The sequence below is a fragment of the Neopsephotus bourkii genome, unplaced genomic scaffold (assembly GCF_033783945.1).
Source record: "Neopsephotus bourkii isolate Nb327-2 ecotype Australia unplaced genomic scaffold, CSIRO-AGI_Nbou_v1 NB_1630, whole genome shotgun sequence".
NCBI classification, from domain to species: Eukaryota; Metazoa; Chordata; class Aves; order Psittaciformes; family Psittacidae; genus Neopsephotus; species Neopsephotus bourkii.
Window position 1 is genome coordinate 2,465,970 of NW_026902105.1, and position 20,374 is coordinate 2,486,343.

Sequence of the window (20,374 nt, forward strand, 5' to 3'; positions counted from 1 at the left end):
AGGCATGGTGAGTCCATGATAGGCTATGCAAACATGGTTAACAGCACTTCAGGTAAACAGAGTTTAACAGAATGGAGGTGCTTTGCCCTCTGTCCCATCCTTTGCAGAGAAAACAGGCTTCATATGGACCATTCATGTTTATTCCCTCAGCAGCTGACCCACTATTAGGGCTTCTGTGTGATATGAGCCATCTTATCCTATAGTAGCTCTGCTTTTCCAGTGCTGCTTCTGCTACCACTGTTACCACAAGGGCCTTCTTGCAATGTTGAGCAAGAATTCAATGCCAGTATTGCCTGCAGTGGTGTTAGATTAAGCCAGAGCATGGGAAAGGCAATGCGAGTGACCCTCAGCATAACACTGAAAATCACTACAGAGACAACCTTCAAAGCACAAAGAAAAGCAGACCGAAAAAGAAGAAAGGCATGCTTTGTCATTACGTTATTTAAGATACAGTAATCCCACAGTAACAGAGGGCAGTATTTTTCTCTGAAACTAAGACTTTTAGATTGATGGTGTATCATTAGCATTCATTTTAATGTATTGTCTCATGCAAAAACCCCAATGAAAACATAATAAATCCTGCTATACCAATATGCAAATGTATGCTAGATAAGGGACTTGTAGTAGTTTCTTCTGGGACATATATCAGAGATATAGCAGAGTTCTGGTTTTCACTATAGAAAGACTGTGATAGCTAAGGGCCTCCAGGAAGACATTTGATACAGAATCCTGTCTTTCCATATTAAAAACCAATAATCTTTTCTAAATGAAAGTGATAGTTTCTAGCTGGGTTTTTTTGTTGTTGTTTGTTTGTTTTGTTTTTTAGGTCTAATCACTCTATATCAAGGGAACCTCTTGATAAATCCAGAAAATGTGCTCATCTACTTCAGCTTCACATGTCATCCAAACATGCTTCCAGAGACTACACAACAAATCTTACCCCACCGGGAGGAGCTACAGGTGACTAGTACAATACAGGCAGATCACTGTGGCCATAAAAACTGGGAGAACAAGGTGAGATCAACAAGAACATTGCCTCGGGAGAAGCTCCATCACAGAAATGTTAGCTTTGGAAAACTGTTGATGGTCCATGGTACAGAAATCACTGTTGCTCAGGCAAATGAGGCTGTTTACTTCTATAATTGCTGCTTGTGTGGTCCCTCAAAGTGTGGAGTAAGAGCAAATGTGAGAAAGCATCACACAGTTGCAATCTGAAAGGAAGAGGGAGCCAAATCTCCCAAGAGCACCAGGCTGAGGGCTGTATGCAGCCCAAGTGTTGCTTTGGGTTGGATGTACAAACTAGATAAATGTTGTCCTACACTGATCCCTAAGCTTCAGGTTCATTTGATGATGGCATAATGGCTGTAAAGAACAACGCTACTATTTGGTACCAACATGATTATGAAGAGGAGTCAGAGCATTTCAACCTGTAAATATGCTCATGAGCTGATCGGGGGTAACTGGAAAATGCTGCCAGCTTTGCTGCTCCTTGCTTGGCTCCCTACAGAGAATCCAGCCACTGATGTGTTTATTGTCCACCCTCTTTGTGAATCTTCTGACCTAGGGGTTTGTGATGCCGTTCAGCACTGAGGCCTTCCTGGGCTGCTGAACAGCAGCTAGGAGTCCTACGTTCCTTGAAGCGTCTCCTCCTGAGAAGCAGGAGCTTGCTGGGGTTTGGCTCCTTGTGTTTGCTTTGTACTTTGCTAGTCCTTTTGGGATTCTCTGTTTTCTCAAGAGGAGAAATACTGCTAGAAAAACAATAAGTGACAACCTGTTTACCTTAGCCAGGGGAGGGGAGAGGAAGATTTGTGAGGAACAGAGTATCTTCTAATTCAAATATTCCATGGTGCTTGCCATGGCACAGAGGCACGGAGGTCTCTGCATCTGAACACTATCTGCTCTTCTACTCAGACACAGGAAGGCAAAACAGAGTAAGTGAAAGACACAACCCTACATTTGCAGCTGAGAATTGTATCTGGTGTTGCTGAACCAGTGAAAGTGCTGTTGTTAGCTACCGTTTGGAGGACATGAGAAGAGCCCTGGTAGAAAGACAAGCCCAAGGTAGAAAGGCAATGGAGTAGGCTGACTCCATATGTGCAGTTTGCCATCACAGCCTGTAATTTGTGGGCACTCCTTTCCCTTGATTTCCAGCACAAATAGAAGTCTGCATAATACACTCCACTGTTAGCACTTCAAAATTTCTGTGGAAGGAAAGGATCTTGATAACAGCCTTTTCTTTTCTTTTTTTTTTTTTAACAGGGCTGCACTATACAGCTTCAAGCTGTGTAAATACACTGCCATATCAAAAATGTTTTAAAGCTTTCAGTGGAGTGATGTGCCTCAAGGACAAAAACATGTTACGGGAAGCCAAAATGAGGTGGGACTCCTACTAGCACCACAAGAAAATACATCTTGAGAAGCTGTGTATGGAATCATTGTCTACCCATATAAGGTTTATCTACCCTGGCACTTAATACAAAGACAGCTAGTAGGATGCTAAGTATGCAGACCTTACTGGAATTAGGCAGACAGACACCTTTTAAAATATGTGAGCTGGTTCTTCATAACAGCATGATTTCAAATTAGATTTGTTTGTTACTGTGTAAGGAGCCTGCTTTCCTTAGAAGTACAATACCTGGTTGATCTAGGATGTCTACTTGGTCCAAATGTAATTAACTGTAATTAATTGTCAGTGATTTCCCAGAGGACAGAATCACATTTATCATCAGGTTAGTTGCTGTGCTCCAGCCCAGCAGAGCTCCCAAGGGACAACTTCCCAGCATGTTGTTCAGGAAGGACTTGCAATGGATATCAAATGCTGTAGTCTGAACTGTGAGATGATCTTTGCCAAGTGAAATAACATTTTATATTCACGCAGTTATAACCAAGATCATAAACCCACAAATGTTGCCAGAGTTCAGTGTCTCATTGCAACATTACTTCATAATTTGCTTGCAAGGAGGGAGGCCAAGAGGTGCCTCTAAGCAGCACATACCTGCACGATTTCCAGCATCTCTGACTTACTGATGTAGCCGTTCCCGTCCAGGTCATACATGCTGAATGCCCACTTCAGCTTCTGCTCCAGTTTCCCTCTTGACGTTACGCTCAAGGCTATGATGAATTCTCTGAAATCTATTGTTCCATCTCCATTGGCGTCAAAAGTGCGGAATACGTGTTCCGCAAACTTAGAAGCGTCCCCATAAGGGAAAAAGTTCCCATATATTTTTTTAAACTCCTCCATAGATAAATGCCCACTTGGACAGTCTCTCAAGAAGCCTTTGTACCACTCCTGGATCTCGTGTTCTGTAAAGTCTGTACTTTCTAGCAAATCCTGCATGACTTCAGGGCGTAGTTTGCTGTTCTGCTTTCCCATATTGGTGTCAAAATGTTACCTGCAGAGGAAAAAACCCCAGACATGAATTGGTATTTTAATTATTAATAATTAATAACTATTAGCTTGGAGGCTGTAGAAAAGCAGTGTGCTGGATTCTGAGTTTTCTGATGATAGTTCATTCTTGGGAATGGATCAAAACTTTGGGCAGAATCCACTATGACATGTATACTGTAAGAAAACTAACAAGCCTTAAAGGCATGTTGATTGCGTTATCTTTTCATGGTCTGGAAAACTGTAATTACGTTGAATTTTTTGCCATCTTACTTTGCCTTTGAAGTGACTAGGTAAGAAATGGATGCTGCAAGGTGTCGCTCACCAGTAGCCTTGTGCTGCAGCATGCCCTCCATCCCAGTCACCCCTCTGAAGGATCTGACCTGAATGAGATACATTTGTCTGTACCTCTGGTGGAAACCAGGTTGCTACAAATGGCCATGTTCAGTTGGTCTTACTCCAAAACAGGATAATGGAGTAACTGCAGTGTACGCTGAAACCAAAGAGCTCGAAAGCCCTTCTAGATACATCTTTATAGCCAGAACCAAACAGAGCAACCCAGAAGTTGCCTCTTGTTTGGTAAAGCCAAATTTCACTTTTAATTCAAAATGCACATAAAATCTAAAAAGATTTTACCAAAGATGGATTCCCTTACCCTAAACTATTACTGTGGTTTTTTATTCTCCTTTTAACCAGAAATTGGATCTATTACTAAGTAACAGTACTCTGGGTGGTCACAGGTCTTTGAGAAAAAAAAGCAACACAAAAACCTCTTAAAAAAAAAAAAAAGAAAAGAGAAGAAAAAGTACCCAGAAAATAAAACTGGCAATTCATTTCCCTTAAATGAACCATTAAGGAATACTATTGGATACAGCTTATGTTAAATCACCTTAATTACATTTTATTTAAGGCAAGTTGCTACATACCACGTTGTGCAGCAGATTTACTAATGACTGATGCCCTTTGGGTTTAAGTTTTGGAGCCAGAATGAGTTGGCTCCAAAAGGCAACATCATCAGTTTTACTGGAAGCTTAACATTATACTTGAATTAGCTATTCGCTATCGACAAACCTGCCTGAGAACTTGTCATGCAAATGACAGTCACAACGAAAATATGATGTATGGATAGCTTAAGTAGAGCTACAAAATAATCTATACAAGACTTCCACACTGATGTCAGAATAGAGTCTCTGGGCCACAGAGATGGATTTATGAACACTGGAATGTCTATAATGAGCATTCAGTAAAATGTCTGTTCTAGACCAAGGTGATACTTTTAAAAATGAAGAATAATACAGTATCATTACATGTCAGCAGCAGATAGTGAGAAATGTACCACTGTTTGAAGCAAATCTACTGTCTTTCCTCTTTGGAACTGGGAAGAAGAAATTGATGCTCCCCCCCCAGTTGATGCTAATTTTTTCCTGTGGTGAGAAGCTCCCCTTCTCCCCAAGGTGAATTTGAGCTCCCCAAGGCACCTAGAGGCCTGTATCCTTAACCTCCTGTGTTCTTGGATGGAAATAACTAAAAAGTTTTATTTCACAAGGTTAAAATGGTGGGATCCATCCTAGATCTTCCTATGTTTTCATAGGATCCACTGGTGGCTGGCTGGTAGAACAGATACCTAGTCTAAACTTGTTGCCTACACAACTGAAGGACAATAGGCTCCCCTGCTTACAGAGAGGAGGCTGAAAGGGGTGAGAAGTCCTTCCTGACCATCCTCCATCTCCTGAGCATTTCAGGGTTCTGGGTGACTACCTTGTTCCAAATAATGTCTTTTCCTCCAAAGTGTCTACAAAAAGCTTGGAAAATAGAAGGTGCACCTCAAAGGCAGTTTTTTTCAATTACCTTTCATCCTTTCATCCTGATCAAAACATATTGAACAGTTTTTAAGTAACCCAAGCTCTGAGTATCTTGAAAACAGCAAAAAATCCCTGTTTTATAGGCCTGGTCCAGCAGCTGCCGAGGCAGCTGAAGGTTGTGTTGTCTTCAGCAGGAGTTGGACAGGGTCCATAATAAACAACCTGGGAATTAGCTGAGTGAACGGATTACATTAGGGCAGCCAGACGGGTTTATATCAAGCAAAACAACAAGAGCAGGGTCTACCAGCAGGATGGAAAAGCAACTGGACAAATGAAGTAGTCAGGCTTAGTTTAGAGCAGCACCAGTTTAATACAAACCAAACCAGTAAAATCCCCTGAGTAGCTAGCAGCTACCCACACCCACGTGGGCAGCTATTCCACAGCCCCAGGGACTGCTCACTTTTCAGACCATTAGAGCAGAAAGGGAAGATCTCTGACTAATGTGCAAGCCAGTTGCAGTAGGAATGAGCTGGCAGTAGTGATCTAATCCTTTGCTGCTTTTTAATATCCCAAACATCTGAAAAAGCAAAACTCAGCTTTCACACTTCCAGAGTCTTATGGCAAATGAAGCAGTGAGGTAACATGCAGGCAGTGGCCTTTAAGAGGTAGCCAGAAAGAATGTGTTCCAGTTCAAAAAATGATGCCTTTACAGCTGCACATGGCTGCAGGTGCAACATATTTATCCAAATAATAAAAAAATAGAGAATAGCGGAAAGCACTGCATTGCAAAACATTGCAGTCAGAAAAATCCATGCTCTCCAGGCAGGAGGGAGAGCTAACCTTGCCTGACTTGCAGCAAAGGGTTGAAATTCACAGCCACTGTGATGCCAGGCAACACAGTCAAAACCAATAGGATTATTTCTGAGTCCCCTTGTGATGAATTTGTATCATGTTCTTTGCCCTCTAGATTGTTCCTTATTAATAGTTGGTGTCCTCAGAACTGTAACGGTGGGATTTATTGTGTCCACTCTATCAACACAAAGCAAAATGCTTTTGCAGTCCAAGTACAGAAAATCCTTGAAGACACTTGAAGATGCTTATAATCACTTCATACACTGCTGCCTGCCTCTTCAGGACAGATTAGATTACAGGCAGAGTATAGGGAGCTAAGGGAATCTCAACTAACAATGACAGCAAGAAATGCACAGAATGAAATAAAATTCAACCCAATTTTAGGCATCTTTTCACACTTTATTACCTCTGTAGATCTTTAAAATTTCTAATGAATGATTAAATGTTAAAAATGCAGCAAGTAAACAGTGAATGGCAATCATGGTGGCAAAGTAAAACATTGACAATACTGAGGAACAGATGTTGGCTGTATACAAAACAAAGATAAAGTAAGTGTTTAATGATTATGTTTAATTGCATTTCTACAATTTCTTCCTCTGATACAATGGTGTTACACATAACATACATGAACGGCTTCCTACATGGGACAACATGGTGTACAAAAATATTAAGGTCTTAATTCTGAAGGCAATATTGTTTAGTAAAAAAATGTCCATGTCTTGAAGGGTTAATACTATTTCAACCAACAACCATAGATGATCAGAAAGAAAAACATCACTGCTGTGTTGTTCTATGGAAAGAATCTTTCTTTCTTGGCTATTGCAGGAAACGTCACAGGTACCACACCATACAGCAAACACTTAGAGCTTGCTCTAATCAGGTCTAGGTGAGGAGTTTTTAAGATGAGACTGAAGACAGCTATTTGACAGGCCGTGGCAATTCAGCATCTAAGAGAATAAATAAGTTAAGTAGTGACTGACTCCACACAGACTGACTTTCCTGCCATGCGGTAGGTTGTGTGCAGACAGGACATCAATGCTGTTACACCCTTCTCCTCAAACAGGGAGAGCTGACTGGACAGGGAGGTAATGAACAATTATTCTATCATGTGCTCCTGTCAGCACTTTGCTGCTGCTCATGTACAGCTTTTACCTCGATCTGAAACCTCAGGGTAAGGCAACCATAAGCAACAGCCTTGCAGGAGCTGGGAAGCTGCAGCAGCCAAGAGCATGCAGCTATCCCACAGCTGTGTGAATGCAGTGAAGCATCTAAACATATTTCCTTTTAAGAAATCAAATTTATTTTTTCTGTTGGGGGTTCACTATAATAAGCAAGTGTGTGCAACACATTTCTAACAACACTTTTGCTTTTCAACGTTGAGACCCATCCATTGTCTGGGAAGCTAGCGACCAGGTTAGGAAAGCTAAGGCCCAGTTAGAATTAAATTTGGCTAGGGATGTTAAGGATAACAGCAAGGGATTCTATAGTTACATTGCAAATAAAAGACAGACTAGGGACAACATGGGCCTCTCTGGAAGCTATCCGGAGAACTGGCTACCCTGGATTTGGAGAAGGCTGAGGTTCTGAATGACTTCTTTGCCTGAGTCTTCACTGGCAAAGGCTCTGACTGCACCACCCAAGTCTTGGAAGGCAGATGCAGGGACTGTGAGAATGAAGACCTTGGGCCCACTGCAGGAGAGGATCTGGTTCAAGACCATCTTAAAAACCTGAATGTTCACAAGTCCATGGGACCTGATGAAATCCATCCGCGGGTCCTGAAGGAGCTGGCAAATGAAGTTGCTAAGCCACTGGCCATCATATTTGAAAAATCATGGCAGTCAGGTGAAGTTCCCTACAGTTGGAAAAAGGGAAATATAACCCCCATTTTCAAGAAGGAGAAAATGGATGACCCAGGGAATTACAGACCAGTCAGTCTCACATCTGTGCCTGGAAAAATCTTGGAGCAGATTCTCCTGGAAGGCATGCTAAGGCACATGAAAATCAACAAGGTGCTTGGTGACAGCCAGCATGGCTTCACTAAGGGGAAATCCTGCCTGACCAATGTGGTGGCCTTTTATGTTGGGGCTACAGAACTGATGGACAGGGGTAGAGCAGTTGATGTCATCTACCTGGATTTGTGCAAAGCGTTTGACACTGTCCCACATGACATCCTTGTCTCTAAATTGGAGAGACATCCATTTGATGAGTGGACCACTCGGGGGATAAAGAACTGGCTGGATGGCTGCACACAAAGAGTTGTGGTCAATGGCTCAATGTCCGGGTGGAGACCAGTAATGAGTGGTGTCCCTCAGGGATCAGTGTCAGGACCAGTCTTGTTTAACATCTTCATCGCTGACATGGACAGTGGGATTGAGTGCACCCTCAGCAAGTTTGCTGATGACACCAAGCTGTGTGGTTCGGTTGATACGTTGGAGGGAAGGAATGCCATCCAGAGGGACTTTGACACGCTTGTGTGGTGGGCTGATGGCAGCCTCATGAAGTTTAACCATGCCAAGTGCAAGGTCCTACACCTGGGTCAGAGCAATCCCAGGCACAGCTACAGGCTGGGCAGAGAAGAGATTCAGAGCAGCCCTGTGGAGAAGGACTTGGGGGTGCTGGTCAATAAGAAAACGAACATGAGCCAGCAGTGTGCGCTTGCAGCCCAGAAAGCCAACTGTATCCTGGGCTGCATCAAAAGGAGTGTGACCAGCAGGTCGAAGGAGGTGATCCTGCCCCTCTGCTCTGCTCTCGTGAGACCTCACTTGGAGTATTGTGTGCAGTTCTGGTGTCCTCAACATAAAAAGGACATGGAACTGTTGGAACAAGTCCAGAGGAGGGCCACGAGAATGATCAGGGGACTGGAGCACCTCCCATATGAGAAAGTTGGGGCTGTTCAGCCTGGAGAAGAGAAGGCTGCGTGGAGACCTCATAGCAGCCTTCCAGTGTCTGAAGGGGGGCTATAGGGATGCTGGGGAGGGACTTTTCATTAGGGACTGTAGTGATAGGACAAGGGGTAGCAGGTTAAAACTTAAACAGGGGAAGTTTAGATTGGATATAAGGAGGAAGTTCTTTATTGTGAGGGTGGTTAGGCACTGGAATGGGCTGCTCAGGGAAGTTGTGAATGCTCCATCCCTGGCAGTGTTCAAGGCCAGGTTGGACAGAGCCTTGGGTGATATGGTTTAGTGTGAGGTGTCCCTGCCCATGGCAGACGGGTTGGAACTTGATGATCTTAAGGTCCTTTCCAACCCTAACTATTCTATGATTCTGTGATTCTATGATTCTATGCAAAGACAACTCCCCCACCCCCTTTTCTTTTTTGTTTGTGATTGAGTTCAGTCTGCCAAAGGCAAAATGTCTTAATTTTGATTTAGGCTTAAATCTGAAGGAAAATCCTATGCTGAGAAAAAGTATAATGAGAAAGGGACACTTTGTAGCAAAAGGGAAATATTGCTTTAAAAGTGGAGAATTTAGAATATCAGGTACTTTGTACCTTACAAGACACAAAACACCTGGAAGGTACAAAGAATCAGTTTAAAGACAAATCCTGCCTGATATATCTCCAGTGGGGACAGTAAGGTAAATCACACCATAGTCTTGGCTACAGAGATCAACTGTGTAAAAATGAAGGCAGATCAGTGATCTCTGGTGTGCCTCAGCACCTGGAAACTCGTAATCATGCACTGAACTCCTCACAAGCACATTGGGCAGAGCTCTCTTTGCATTGCTGTGATTTTGCTTTTCTGGTATTCACAACGTCAGAGCCACCTCTGGTGTTACTCTTCACCTTCCCACTGGAAATCCTAGTGCCAGCACAGGATTCTACCTGTGGGAAAAAGTTCTTTTGTTTACAGCAGCAGTGGAGATGGGAAGAATAATTGTGAAGGACAAGTGCTACCTGGTTGAGATTTTTTCTTCTTGGTCCCACAGAAAACTGTGCACAGGTTCCTGGAAGCAGCCGCTGTGTTTCCTTGTGGCCATCTCTAGTCTGTTTTCACATGTTCATTTGAGTAACCAGTGTGGTCATGCTTGCCAAAAAAGGCTCTTATTTAATTATTTAAAGCCCAGCATCTTGGAACATATTTTTGAAAGAAATCCAAACTTATTAAAAATCGCAGAGAGACTTAGCAAGAGAATAAATAAATACATGCGGAATAAAATTTTGAGCCTTGCCATCCTCGTTTAATCTGCTTATATTGGCAAGGAGCAGGAAATGGATAAAATTCATGAGCAAGATTCATTAAAAAAATCTGACAGTGTTATCAATCCTCATGAGAAACAGCAGTAAACAGATTTGCTGGGCAGGATAACAAGTACACAATGCCTGAAACGTTTACTATGGAGTAAAACTTCTGGCTAAAATTATACCTGTTACAGAACAGGAAAGAAGAATAATGAAGAAATGAAGAGGGAAAAAATAGAGACAAGGTGTGGATGGGATCGTAATTCAATATTTATGCTTTGTCATTAGAAGCATTAGGCATTAGGGGACACATGGCATCCAGGTACCCACTGGTACTGCATAACCTATTTGTCACAATAAATTTCACTTGTTTTGTATTAGGCTCTTATTGTGATTCCAGGATCCTGATATTTTCAGTGCTTCAAGTCATTGTTCTGTTTTCTGTCACCTTTCTACTCCTCTAGTCCCCTTACTGGGGATTCTTCCCCTACAAAAGGTGCTTCTAAGTGCTCCTTTGACAGTGTTTATTCTGGGCTTTCCTGCTACAGCCTCTAGGAGAAACTTGAGACAGGAAATAAAAGTAAAACCTTCATAGCTCTGTTTTAGTTGAGGTGGGCAGCCCAAGCAGGAGCAGCTGCACAGAGTTCATGTGTTTCAAACTTGGAGGCACTTACGGATATCGAACATCAAAAGCCCAGGCTCTTATCCCTTCGGATTTGCCCTGGCAGAGCAATGCTACAGCTGCTCCATGCTGTCTCCTGTTTCTCTTTATCATAATTCCTTTGTGCATTTTAGCAATGAGGGCTGGAGTGGGGGTGGAGGACAGAGAAGCAGCAGAAACCCTCTGTCAGTAAATGCTAGTACGTTACCATCAGGGTCTTCAGCATCAATGGGTAAACTAGGTTAACAGCCTAGTGCTTATCACATTACTCTCAGCAATGCCCATGGTCTTGGCTGGAATTGTTGTGAGACCAGCAAGTGGCGTTTAGGCCTTGAGCAGCAAAAGGGGCCCACACCTCCTCACCTCTGCATCGGTTTCAGCATCGTTTGGGCTTCCAGACAAGGTCTCTGTTTCCGAGTGTTTCCTGTAAGGCTGAGTGTGTGGTATGAGAAAACACAGTCAGTGTTCCCAAGTCCTATAGTGACTCTCCAAGGTGTGAGTGGGTGTAAATGGGAGCCTGGCCCTCTTTGGGAAGCGACGACCACCACCTTATGAGCAGTGTGAAAAAGGATGCTTTAAGCATTGGTCAGTCATTCCCCAGGGCTGGCCAGCAGAGGCTTCACCCACCCAGAACAGCTTGAAAGTAACGTGCTCTCTGCTAAATGAGAAGTAAGGAAATAGAAAACAGGAATCAGACAAAAGGGGGAAAACTCACACAGCTTTGGTGAAGCCCTCTTCCCACACTCCCAAGGGGTCTCACCAGTTAATTTAATTTATTCCTCATTCTTTAAGCAGTCACAATAAAAATCATGCCAATATTCATGTGCTTTTCTGTTCATAATATTGTTTTTTGTGAAGAGTTAGGAGCAACAGTTTACTACAGGCTTTGTAAGGAAAAACTTTTGTTTGTTAATCCTTAGTAGAACCATCTAAGTCTTTAAAATAAGTAACTCTTTGTCTTGGCTGACTTCAGATGACTCTTTTGGGAATTAGATATATATTTATATATTTGATTTCTTCAAACTCTATGGAAATAATATTTTTGTAACACTGTGGTTGCCTGTGCCTGATTTTGTATGATAAAGGGCAAGAGGGACTTTGCTAAGAGCATACATTAAGACATCCACCCTCAGGAGGCAGCTTTTCCAGATTTTACCACACTGGACTGCTTCACTAAGCACAGGACATTTGTAGTATCTATAAACATGGGTGTTAAGCTAACAGCAGGGGAGCTGGCAAAATCTCTCAGCCCTGTTCCAGATAGCAGCATCCTTTCAAAAGGAGACCATATTTCAAGATCCGAATGACAGACATTTTCTGCAGTTACAGTGTCTCCTATCATGACAGCAGGTTGTGAGCCTCAAGTCTCTTTGTTTAACCATCCCTTTCTGGACCACATTTCTTAAAATGCTCAAAGATCCATTTCCCAAGTCCTCACTACCCGCAGTTAAACTCAGGCTTCTCAAAAGAGGCAGATCTTCCTTTTGGGCACCTGTGTAACTGGCAGCTTTTCAAAAAGCATCTGTAGCTGGTAAACTGACACCTCCCAGAAAACAGCAGCACTTATTTCGGTACCTAGTGAGAGCCTGAGCACTTTAGAAAAGCCAGCTTTCCTACACACCTGTGTCACTGCAATTTGTCTTTATCCTGATACTCACATCTCCAGCCATGTCAAACTCAGTTTATTCTCCTTTCTTCTGAAGTGCTTCTCTCCTTTGTGTAAGGCACTCATTGGTAGTAACATAATCTTCCCCAATGCACCCGAGTTCAGCAGTCGTCAAACTCAACTAGCAGCAACTTTATCAGGCTTCTAATCTGTCCTACATCTTGTTCGGTCCTTTTATGTAACCATATATGCAACACCTTGGTGGAGAGTAGTGGAAACTCAAGCAGAAAGCTACTGTTGCACAAAGTAACACAAGAAGCTGATGTGAATTCATGATCTTGATTTTTTTATCTTTGTAAATAAATAGCATGTGACTCCCAAGGAGTGATATTTGTGCTTACTCTACCCTTAAAATAATGCTTAACAGACAGTCTTCTATCCCACAGCAGAGAATTAGTGCTGACAGATAAAATAAAAGCACGATATTGGAAAAAATGGAGCCATTAACTGGCAAACTAGGTAATTTTAATGATGTTCTTGTGATGGGAAAAGGAATGACAGTGGAGATTCCTACCTGGAAAGTAACTGTGGGCTTGTGTTCCATATTGAAGCAATCTAGCGGAACGTTCTCTGGGAAAGCAGGCAACAGGAGAGTGGGAGTGGGAGGTCCTGGCTTCCAGGACCAGAATTTTGCTAGGGGATGGAAACAAGATGCACTGCAATAATGTCAGAGTTTACAAGTTCATAAAGATGAAGGTCCATGCCAGGGATGATTTGTGCAGCACCCAGCACTGTTGAGTGTGCCTGAACACAAGGGATCGAATGTAGGAGATTATATGGTCACCTAAGGAAATTCTGTGAGTTGTAGGGATTTTTTAAATCAGTTTTCAAAGAAGTTTCTAAACTGCAGATAAAGGGTTAATTTTCTCTTTGTGCATGTCTTGTTTCTCAGGTTCTTTACATACTGGAACTTACAACATGAGCCTGAATTACTGGCACTGGAAGAATAGCCCTGGGTGAACGTTGTTTGAGTAGAACCCATTTCCATCGGGTAATGCATCTTAGCTGAAATCAAAATGTTTTGTGGAAATGGAATACAAATTCTGGGAAAACGTTAGGATTTATAATCTCAACTTCACCTTTTCCTTTTAATAAAGCAAAGAGTTTCAATGTGACTTTATCTTTTTATTAATTTTGTTTTGGGGTTCTATTGGATGTTAATTTTAGCATTACACTGGTTTTGACATTATTGAGAAATTCGTTGCCAATGAAGTGAAACTACTCGGTGTTTCCAGATCATTTTTAATTCCATCCCACTGGGAAATTTTGATGTTTTGTTCCAATTTGCAGTGAAAATAAATATAAATGTCAAAATTTCCTTTGGAATGGGAATTTCAGATTCTAACCAGCTCTAATCAGCAACAAAAGCCATCTGCTTTGTATTAATGACTTAGGGCAATATGTAATGCTGCAGAACAGGGTAATATTCTAGTGTTCAGCATTGCTTATGGAAGTCAGTAACATATGGCAAGTTTCTAGCTCCTAGTTGTCTAGGGAAGTTTGATGCTCTCCACTTTTATTTTATTCTTCATGCTGTCTTGCCAAATTCACAGAATCCATCATTCAAACCCAAGATTTTCCTGCAAATGTATGAGGAAACATCCTCCCAGTGACATATGGCACAGCCTACAGCCCCTACATCTGAAGGGAACCTGTAATTCCCAAATTACAGTGCAGTAAGCTACTTTCATTTTACAAAGGTTTTTAATTGATAATTTAAATATTTGTTCCATGTTAAATGTCCATTTTTGAACATTCACAGGAAGATAAATCTATTTGTTTTCAAAAGATAACTTCATCCAGATGAGTCATAATTTGAACTCTATTTGAGAAGTCATATTGACATGAAGGACTTTAGCACCAACAAACTAAAGTAACCTTTTAATTCTGGGTTAAATCTGGTTTTAATTCTGGTTTAAGATGGTGTCTTTGTTATTTTTCCTAAAAACTTTTCTCTGTCTTCACAGATGCAGTCCTCATGCTGCAGGTAAGGTGCAGGAAAACCACATGTCCCCAGGCTGCTCCAGTGATCCAGTTTGCATGCTAAGCTCAGCCAGGGACCCCCTAAGTTCAGGCACTTTGCTGTGCCCCCTGAAAAGTTTCCTGTGGACAAGAATGCAGTTACCTTTGGTGAGGACAGCATCTCCTCTTCTTCTTAACAATCTGATGATTACTCAAGCCACCTCAGGGTACCCACTTCTCCTCACTCTACATGGACAGCTGATGGGAGGGCTGGCTCTCGGAGTGTATATGAGGTGTTTAATGTGGAGATGCTGCTTTCTGTTCACTCTGAGCACAATTTCTATACTAACCTGATGGGAAACTTCGCTTCAATATTATCTACAAGGTTACTGGAAGAAGATTCTGACTTGTACTCATTTTGAAAGTCAGAATGACATCCAGTCCTGACAGCCCGCCATGAAAAACACAGCCCCGTGTCTTACCCGGCTGCTATTTCATGCATAACACAGTGTGCTGCCTGATTTTAGAAATTACTCAACAGGAATGAATTTGGGAGTTTGAACAACATGGTAAAGGTCGGTAAGCAAACTCCCTTAAGAGGCATAGAAAAACATTTCACAAATTAAGTGCAAAAATAATTTGCTGGGCTTCTCTGTCCATCTGTGTCACATACATATAAACAAATGTTTGAATAATCTTTATGTTCTTACTATTACTTCAGTGTAGATAGAAGGCACTCATATAAACAATACTGTTTTACAAAGGAACCTTTGTAATGGCATCTATCATATAGCCATAATAGAGACTCTAGTAAAAAAAATTAAATTGCTTGCACCAAGTCAACAGAAATGCTTGACGTGTTGATATCATTACACAGACTGCAATGAGAAACACTGTACAAAGCCTAGGACTTAATCTAGACTGAAAAATCTTAATTATCAGTTTGAAAGCTTTTCTGCCATCACAAAGTATTTTCTGTAAATTCAACTAAGATGAACTCCTCCACAAATCAGAGGGTTAACAGTATTTCTGCCTTCACTACTAACATCCGAGGAGGAGGCAAACAAAGCTCATCAGACAACTGTTTTCAGACAAACAATGTTTTTTCTCATATGAACAACAAACAATTTGTTTTACTGTTGTAGAAAAGTAGAAGTGGCAGAACCAGAAATCTTCTTCCAAAGTTTAATTTCAGGAAAACCAGCTTTTATCCAACATGGAATAAAATACCACTTTTCACCACTTCCTAATGACTGTAAATAAATAGAAATGCTGATCCTGTTATATTTTTAGGCCAGTTTACTTTTGCCTCTTTACTGTTCTCAAGATGTCAATTTCTCTGAGACTTGTTGTATATGACTTCTAGTGCCTCTCCTCATCTGCCTCTTCCTAGGACTTTTATTTCTTGTGTTAATGTATAAAATTTTGTTCTTCCTTCAAAGTTTTCTTTCTCTTTTTCCCTTACCTCTTACTTTTCACTACTCTTTCTGAGCTCCCTAGAACAAACGCCATCTTTCTTCCTTTTTTACTGTCTTTGAAAAAGTCCACGCCACATAATTTCTCCAAAATTCTTCTCTATTTCTGTATTTGTGTTCCCACTATTAGCATTTCCAAATATTGGTGTTTCCCACACCATGCAATGTGTTCAAACACTATCTTAACAATGAAATATATCATGACTGATGCAGCACATTCTAAAAACCCTGGAAGAAAACCATCTGTGGCTTAATCTTTGTGTCTTTTTCTCCTATTAAATCATCCAGCAGACATGGGTAGGGAAGACTTATTCTGTACCTAATTCCTAGCAAATTATTAAAATTTCATACACAATACTTTTTGCCTTGCTGCTTTTGTCTTAATGGTAGAGTAGCAGTGTTGCTGTTATTAGGAACAGTTTCTGAACTGTGAACAGTATCATCACCAACATTTGATTAGAAATACAGATTTTGATGAACTGATTCCTTTTCTTGGGAAACAATACTTTTCAGACATGGAAAGAAGTGGAAACATATGTGAGTGTGTGAGATGCTGACTCTAATCAGAGTTTTTTGCATGTGGCTAATGGAAGTTTCACCAATTACATGATGACAAATATTTCAGATCCATTCAGCAATGCACACTTTTGTGTAATCATAACCTCACCAATAGATCTCTATCTCTGGCATTATTTGTTCCACTTGATTTTCTTACTCTGTGCACCCCATATGCCCCATTTGTTCTACAGTAATCTTAACCTTTTGGATTCTCAGTATCATGCCTTATAAAAAGAAAGGCCTGGCACTTGAAATGTCTCCCTCTCACAGCTTGCCACTTATAGCTCTTAAGATGTCCTTAAAATATTTTCAACTGACAATTCTGTCTTCCACATCATCTTCACCAGTAAGGTCTGTCCCTACCCACCCCCTGGACGCTCCACACTTCCTCTCATTACATGCATCAAATATTTCCTAATCCTCTCTTCTGCTACTGATGATATGATAAACCAGTGAAATTCCACTGCTTAGAAACAGGATGAACACTGAAGAATCAGCCCACTCTTCATAAAGTGTCATATAAAATCACCACACAAAGCACTTATTCAATAATAAAAGCACATCCTGTGACACCAAACATGTCTCATAATGTTCTCATGATTCACTGGAAAGTCACTTAAATCAGCGAGCAACACAGGGATCCTCCTGTGGATTGCCACAGGGATCCTCCAAGAAAGACTGAGAAGTTGATAACTATGCAAATATATATATATATATGTAAAACCTTGGATTTCCTATTTGCTTTTTCTTTATTAAAAGAAGGATGCTCTCCATGAGGCTTACTACTTTTTAATGAATGTTTTAGGAAAGGGAGCCATTCATGAACAAACAGTATAGATTTCGTTGCAAGGTGCTCTAACATCTATCACCCAGTGAAATTAAAATAAGGATGTTTTTACATTAGTCTCCACAGGATGATAAGCCAGTTACTTATCAACAGTTTACCACCCAGCACTTGGTAGGATTAATTTGATCTCAATCTAAATGGAAGACGTAGCGATTATCACACCATGAAAAGAGTTCAAAGCCACACATCTCTCATTCATGATCAGATGGGAACTGGTTTCAGTGATCTCATGCTGATTTGTGAAACCTCCTATCGTCGTATCTTGTCATTCTTCTGATTTTTAAAAGGTTGGCAGTAAAGTTGGCTTTGGAGTTGGTTTTCAGGCACTTAAAAAAAACCAACCAACAAACCCACACAACAACTCTGGGAGAAAGCCAGAGTTTTCTTGGAAGTTTCCTTGATGAAGGAGTAGGAGTGGGATGAAGCAATATCCTTGATTTTGGCAGCAAACCATTCTTTTGGCAACTTAATTAAAAAGCCATTTCACTTTATGAGTTATCAGCAAAGAGCTGGCATTTCTGAGCGTGACTGATGCTCCTCCCTGTGCTCACAAAATTAGAAACATCAATAATTCTTAGATTAATTGCCCAGAAAATTTCCAAGAGGCAAACATTTCCTTATTTTTAGACCCTTGTTTCCTGCTGTAGTCAAAGCAGTAGAGGCCAAAGTTCATCTAACATGTACTTCACTTAAATACTATCCTCTGAGTTTCATATGTGTGCAGAAACAAGTGTGCATCAGTGCTATGTGTGTAGGAGTATATTCTATGGTGAACCCCCAATTCCCAGTCCCTGCATAAATCCTGATTTATCGCACAGAGACCTGGAAGTAGTCTTCTTGACCCTTCCAAAGAAGCCTGGGACACAGGCGTATTAGAGCCTCTAACAGGGCTATTAGGTACCAGGAACATGAGTGCATGGAGGACAATTCATGGTCCATGGTGGTGGCTGAGCCATAAAGAACTTTTGTGTATGGCTAATGAGTGGTAAAACCCCTGTATTGGCCAAAAGGTGAGGGTCTACCCTGGCACTGACATGGTCTCCTTGAGTCCTGGCACATCAGTTGTTGTAGCCACCTCAAGCATGAAGTTGAAAGTTGGGGAGCTGCTGTAAAATGATGCAAGTCTTGTTGCAGAGATTTTTCCTGTTGCTTATGCAGGGGAAAAAAAGGTCTTTTGAAACAAGTTTATTCATGCCCTTCTCAACCCACTGCTTAGATATGCATCTATAAATCAGATAATGGGTTTGCTTTCTGACTGGAGGTCTATATTAGCATTCCTGGAAGGCCTCATATGCTGCCCCTTTGCAGTATAAGTAGTCCTTGAAGTCACAATCCTTGTGTGTCCTCACCCTCTTCTGCACATGATGTGGACAGAAATGTATAAATACAGCAGAACTTCATAGGAATGCTTAAAAAACGCTGCTAAGAAGCCGTATTTGTGAAGAAAGGTCTTCAAAAATCTTTTATTTCACCACCCAATGAGGTAAAAACAAATGGACTCTCACAGGTACCTTAGTGGGTCAGATAAAACAGTGAGGTCCAAGCCAAACACAGGAGAGAAACAGGTTCCCTGCGAATTAATCATTGTTAATGCACTACAAACAAGACAGAAAAGGGTAACCAGCACATCTGGAACTGAGAGGGATATCAGTGTAGGGGGAGGTGGCCGTTAACCTCCGTGGAGCAGGTGACAGGCAGGCAGTCAGTACCTGAAAAGCAGTGGATTAGCAAGTGTGGTACAAGATGTATTGCGGTGGGCCACAAATTGTACCAAACCTAAGACTGTTTTAGACACCTTAAGTTCATTTTAAGGATTTTATATAGGCCTTCTCTTTAGGATCAGAACTTCAAGGCTGGTATTAGAGTAGCCATTTTACAAAAGAATGTTTTCCTAATCATGATTATATGTCTTTGTAGGTCTCAGCTGTCCATGTGAGCTGATACTGACTAGCAGACCTTACGCAGCTTTATCTTCTTCATTTTAAAGGCAGCAGATGATGGATTAGAAGATACCTGGTGACAAACATGTATGAAACCCACTGATTTTGAAGACCCTGGGGGCTTTGGCAAGGCCTGATTTCACCTGATGCTTCTTGGTTCTTGGGGCAATTGACTTCTGCTGATGAACTCGGTGAGGTTGGAGACTACTTGAAACTACGTGGAAGACCTCAGGAAAAAAATTACTTCCGGGTGTGACCAGCCCAGACTGAAATTCTTCAATGATTTCTCCATAGAAAAGTAGACAGCAGCCTGTAAAACTCACCAGTATAAGCCAAAGGTACATTCTGCTTTTTTTACACTATATAAAAATATTTTCTCCCTTATTAAGCTCTCATTCTCTTAAACCATCATAGTGACAACACCTGTATCACACTATATGGGCAGATATATCCATGCACATATGTGTTGACCTGTCTAATTCTTGACTGTATAGAATGAAGAAACAGAGAAGGCAGCTCCTGAATGTTGTAACAGATCTAAACACAGACAACTCACAGCCAAGCAGATGCTCAGTTTTTCCAGCATCTTATCAGCAAAAAGGTTTGAGTCACTCATCTATGCACACTTACAGAGCATAGAAAATATAGGGTTTTTTTTTCCCTTCTGCCCAAGACAGAAGGCAGAAATGGACTGACCAGGTCAAACACATAGCAGCAACCTGAGGACATACATACCTCCAAATGCCCTCTGTATTCAGCAGCACATAGGGCCTTACATTGAATAGAGCATGAGCTGTCCAACTCCCCCTGGAATCATGAGCATGGACATCCTAGTATTTTACACATTTCACTTAGAATCTAATTTTACTCTTTTTTAAATAAATGCCAGTCTTTATAAGCTTAGCTTTAAAGTGGACCCAACATAAACAAGGAAAGATTCAGGATAGATTAGGCAGTTCAGGTTTATCATTAAATTATTTGTTCTTCAGTATACACACAGGATGCTCAAAGTAGCCTCTGTATTTAGTAGCTGGGCTGGAGAAATG

General features: G+C 41.3%; 1 protein-coding gene across 1 annotated transcript in view; it reads right to left on the reverse strand.

Moving 5' to 3' along the window:
* NCALD (neurocalcin delta) overlaps positions 1-20,374 on the reverse strand; it is a 59,003-nt gene that overhangs the window by 12,957 nt on the left and 25,672 nt on the right. The window contains exon 2 of the mRNA XM_061373264.1: positions 2,996-3,392. Coding sequence (XP_061229248.1) covers positions 2,996-3,373 — 378 coding nt within the window. The 5' untranslated portion in view covers positions 3,374-3,392. The remainder of the gene's footprint in view (positions 1-2,995; positions 3,393-20,374) is intronic.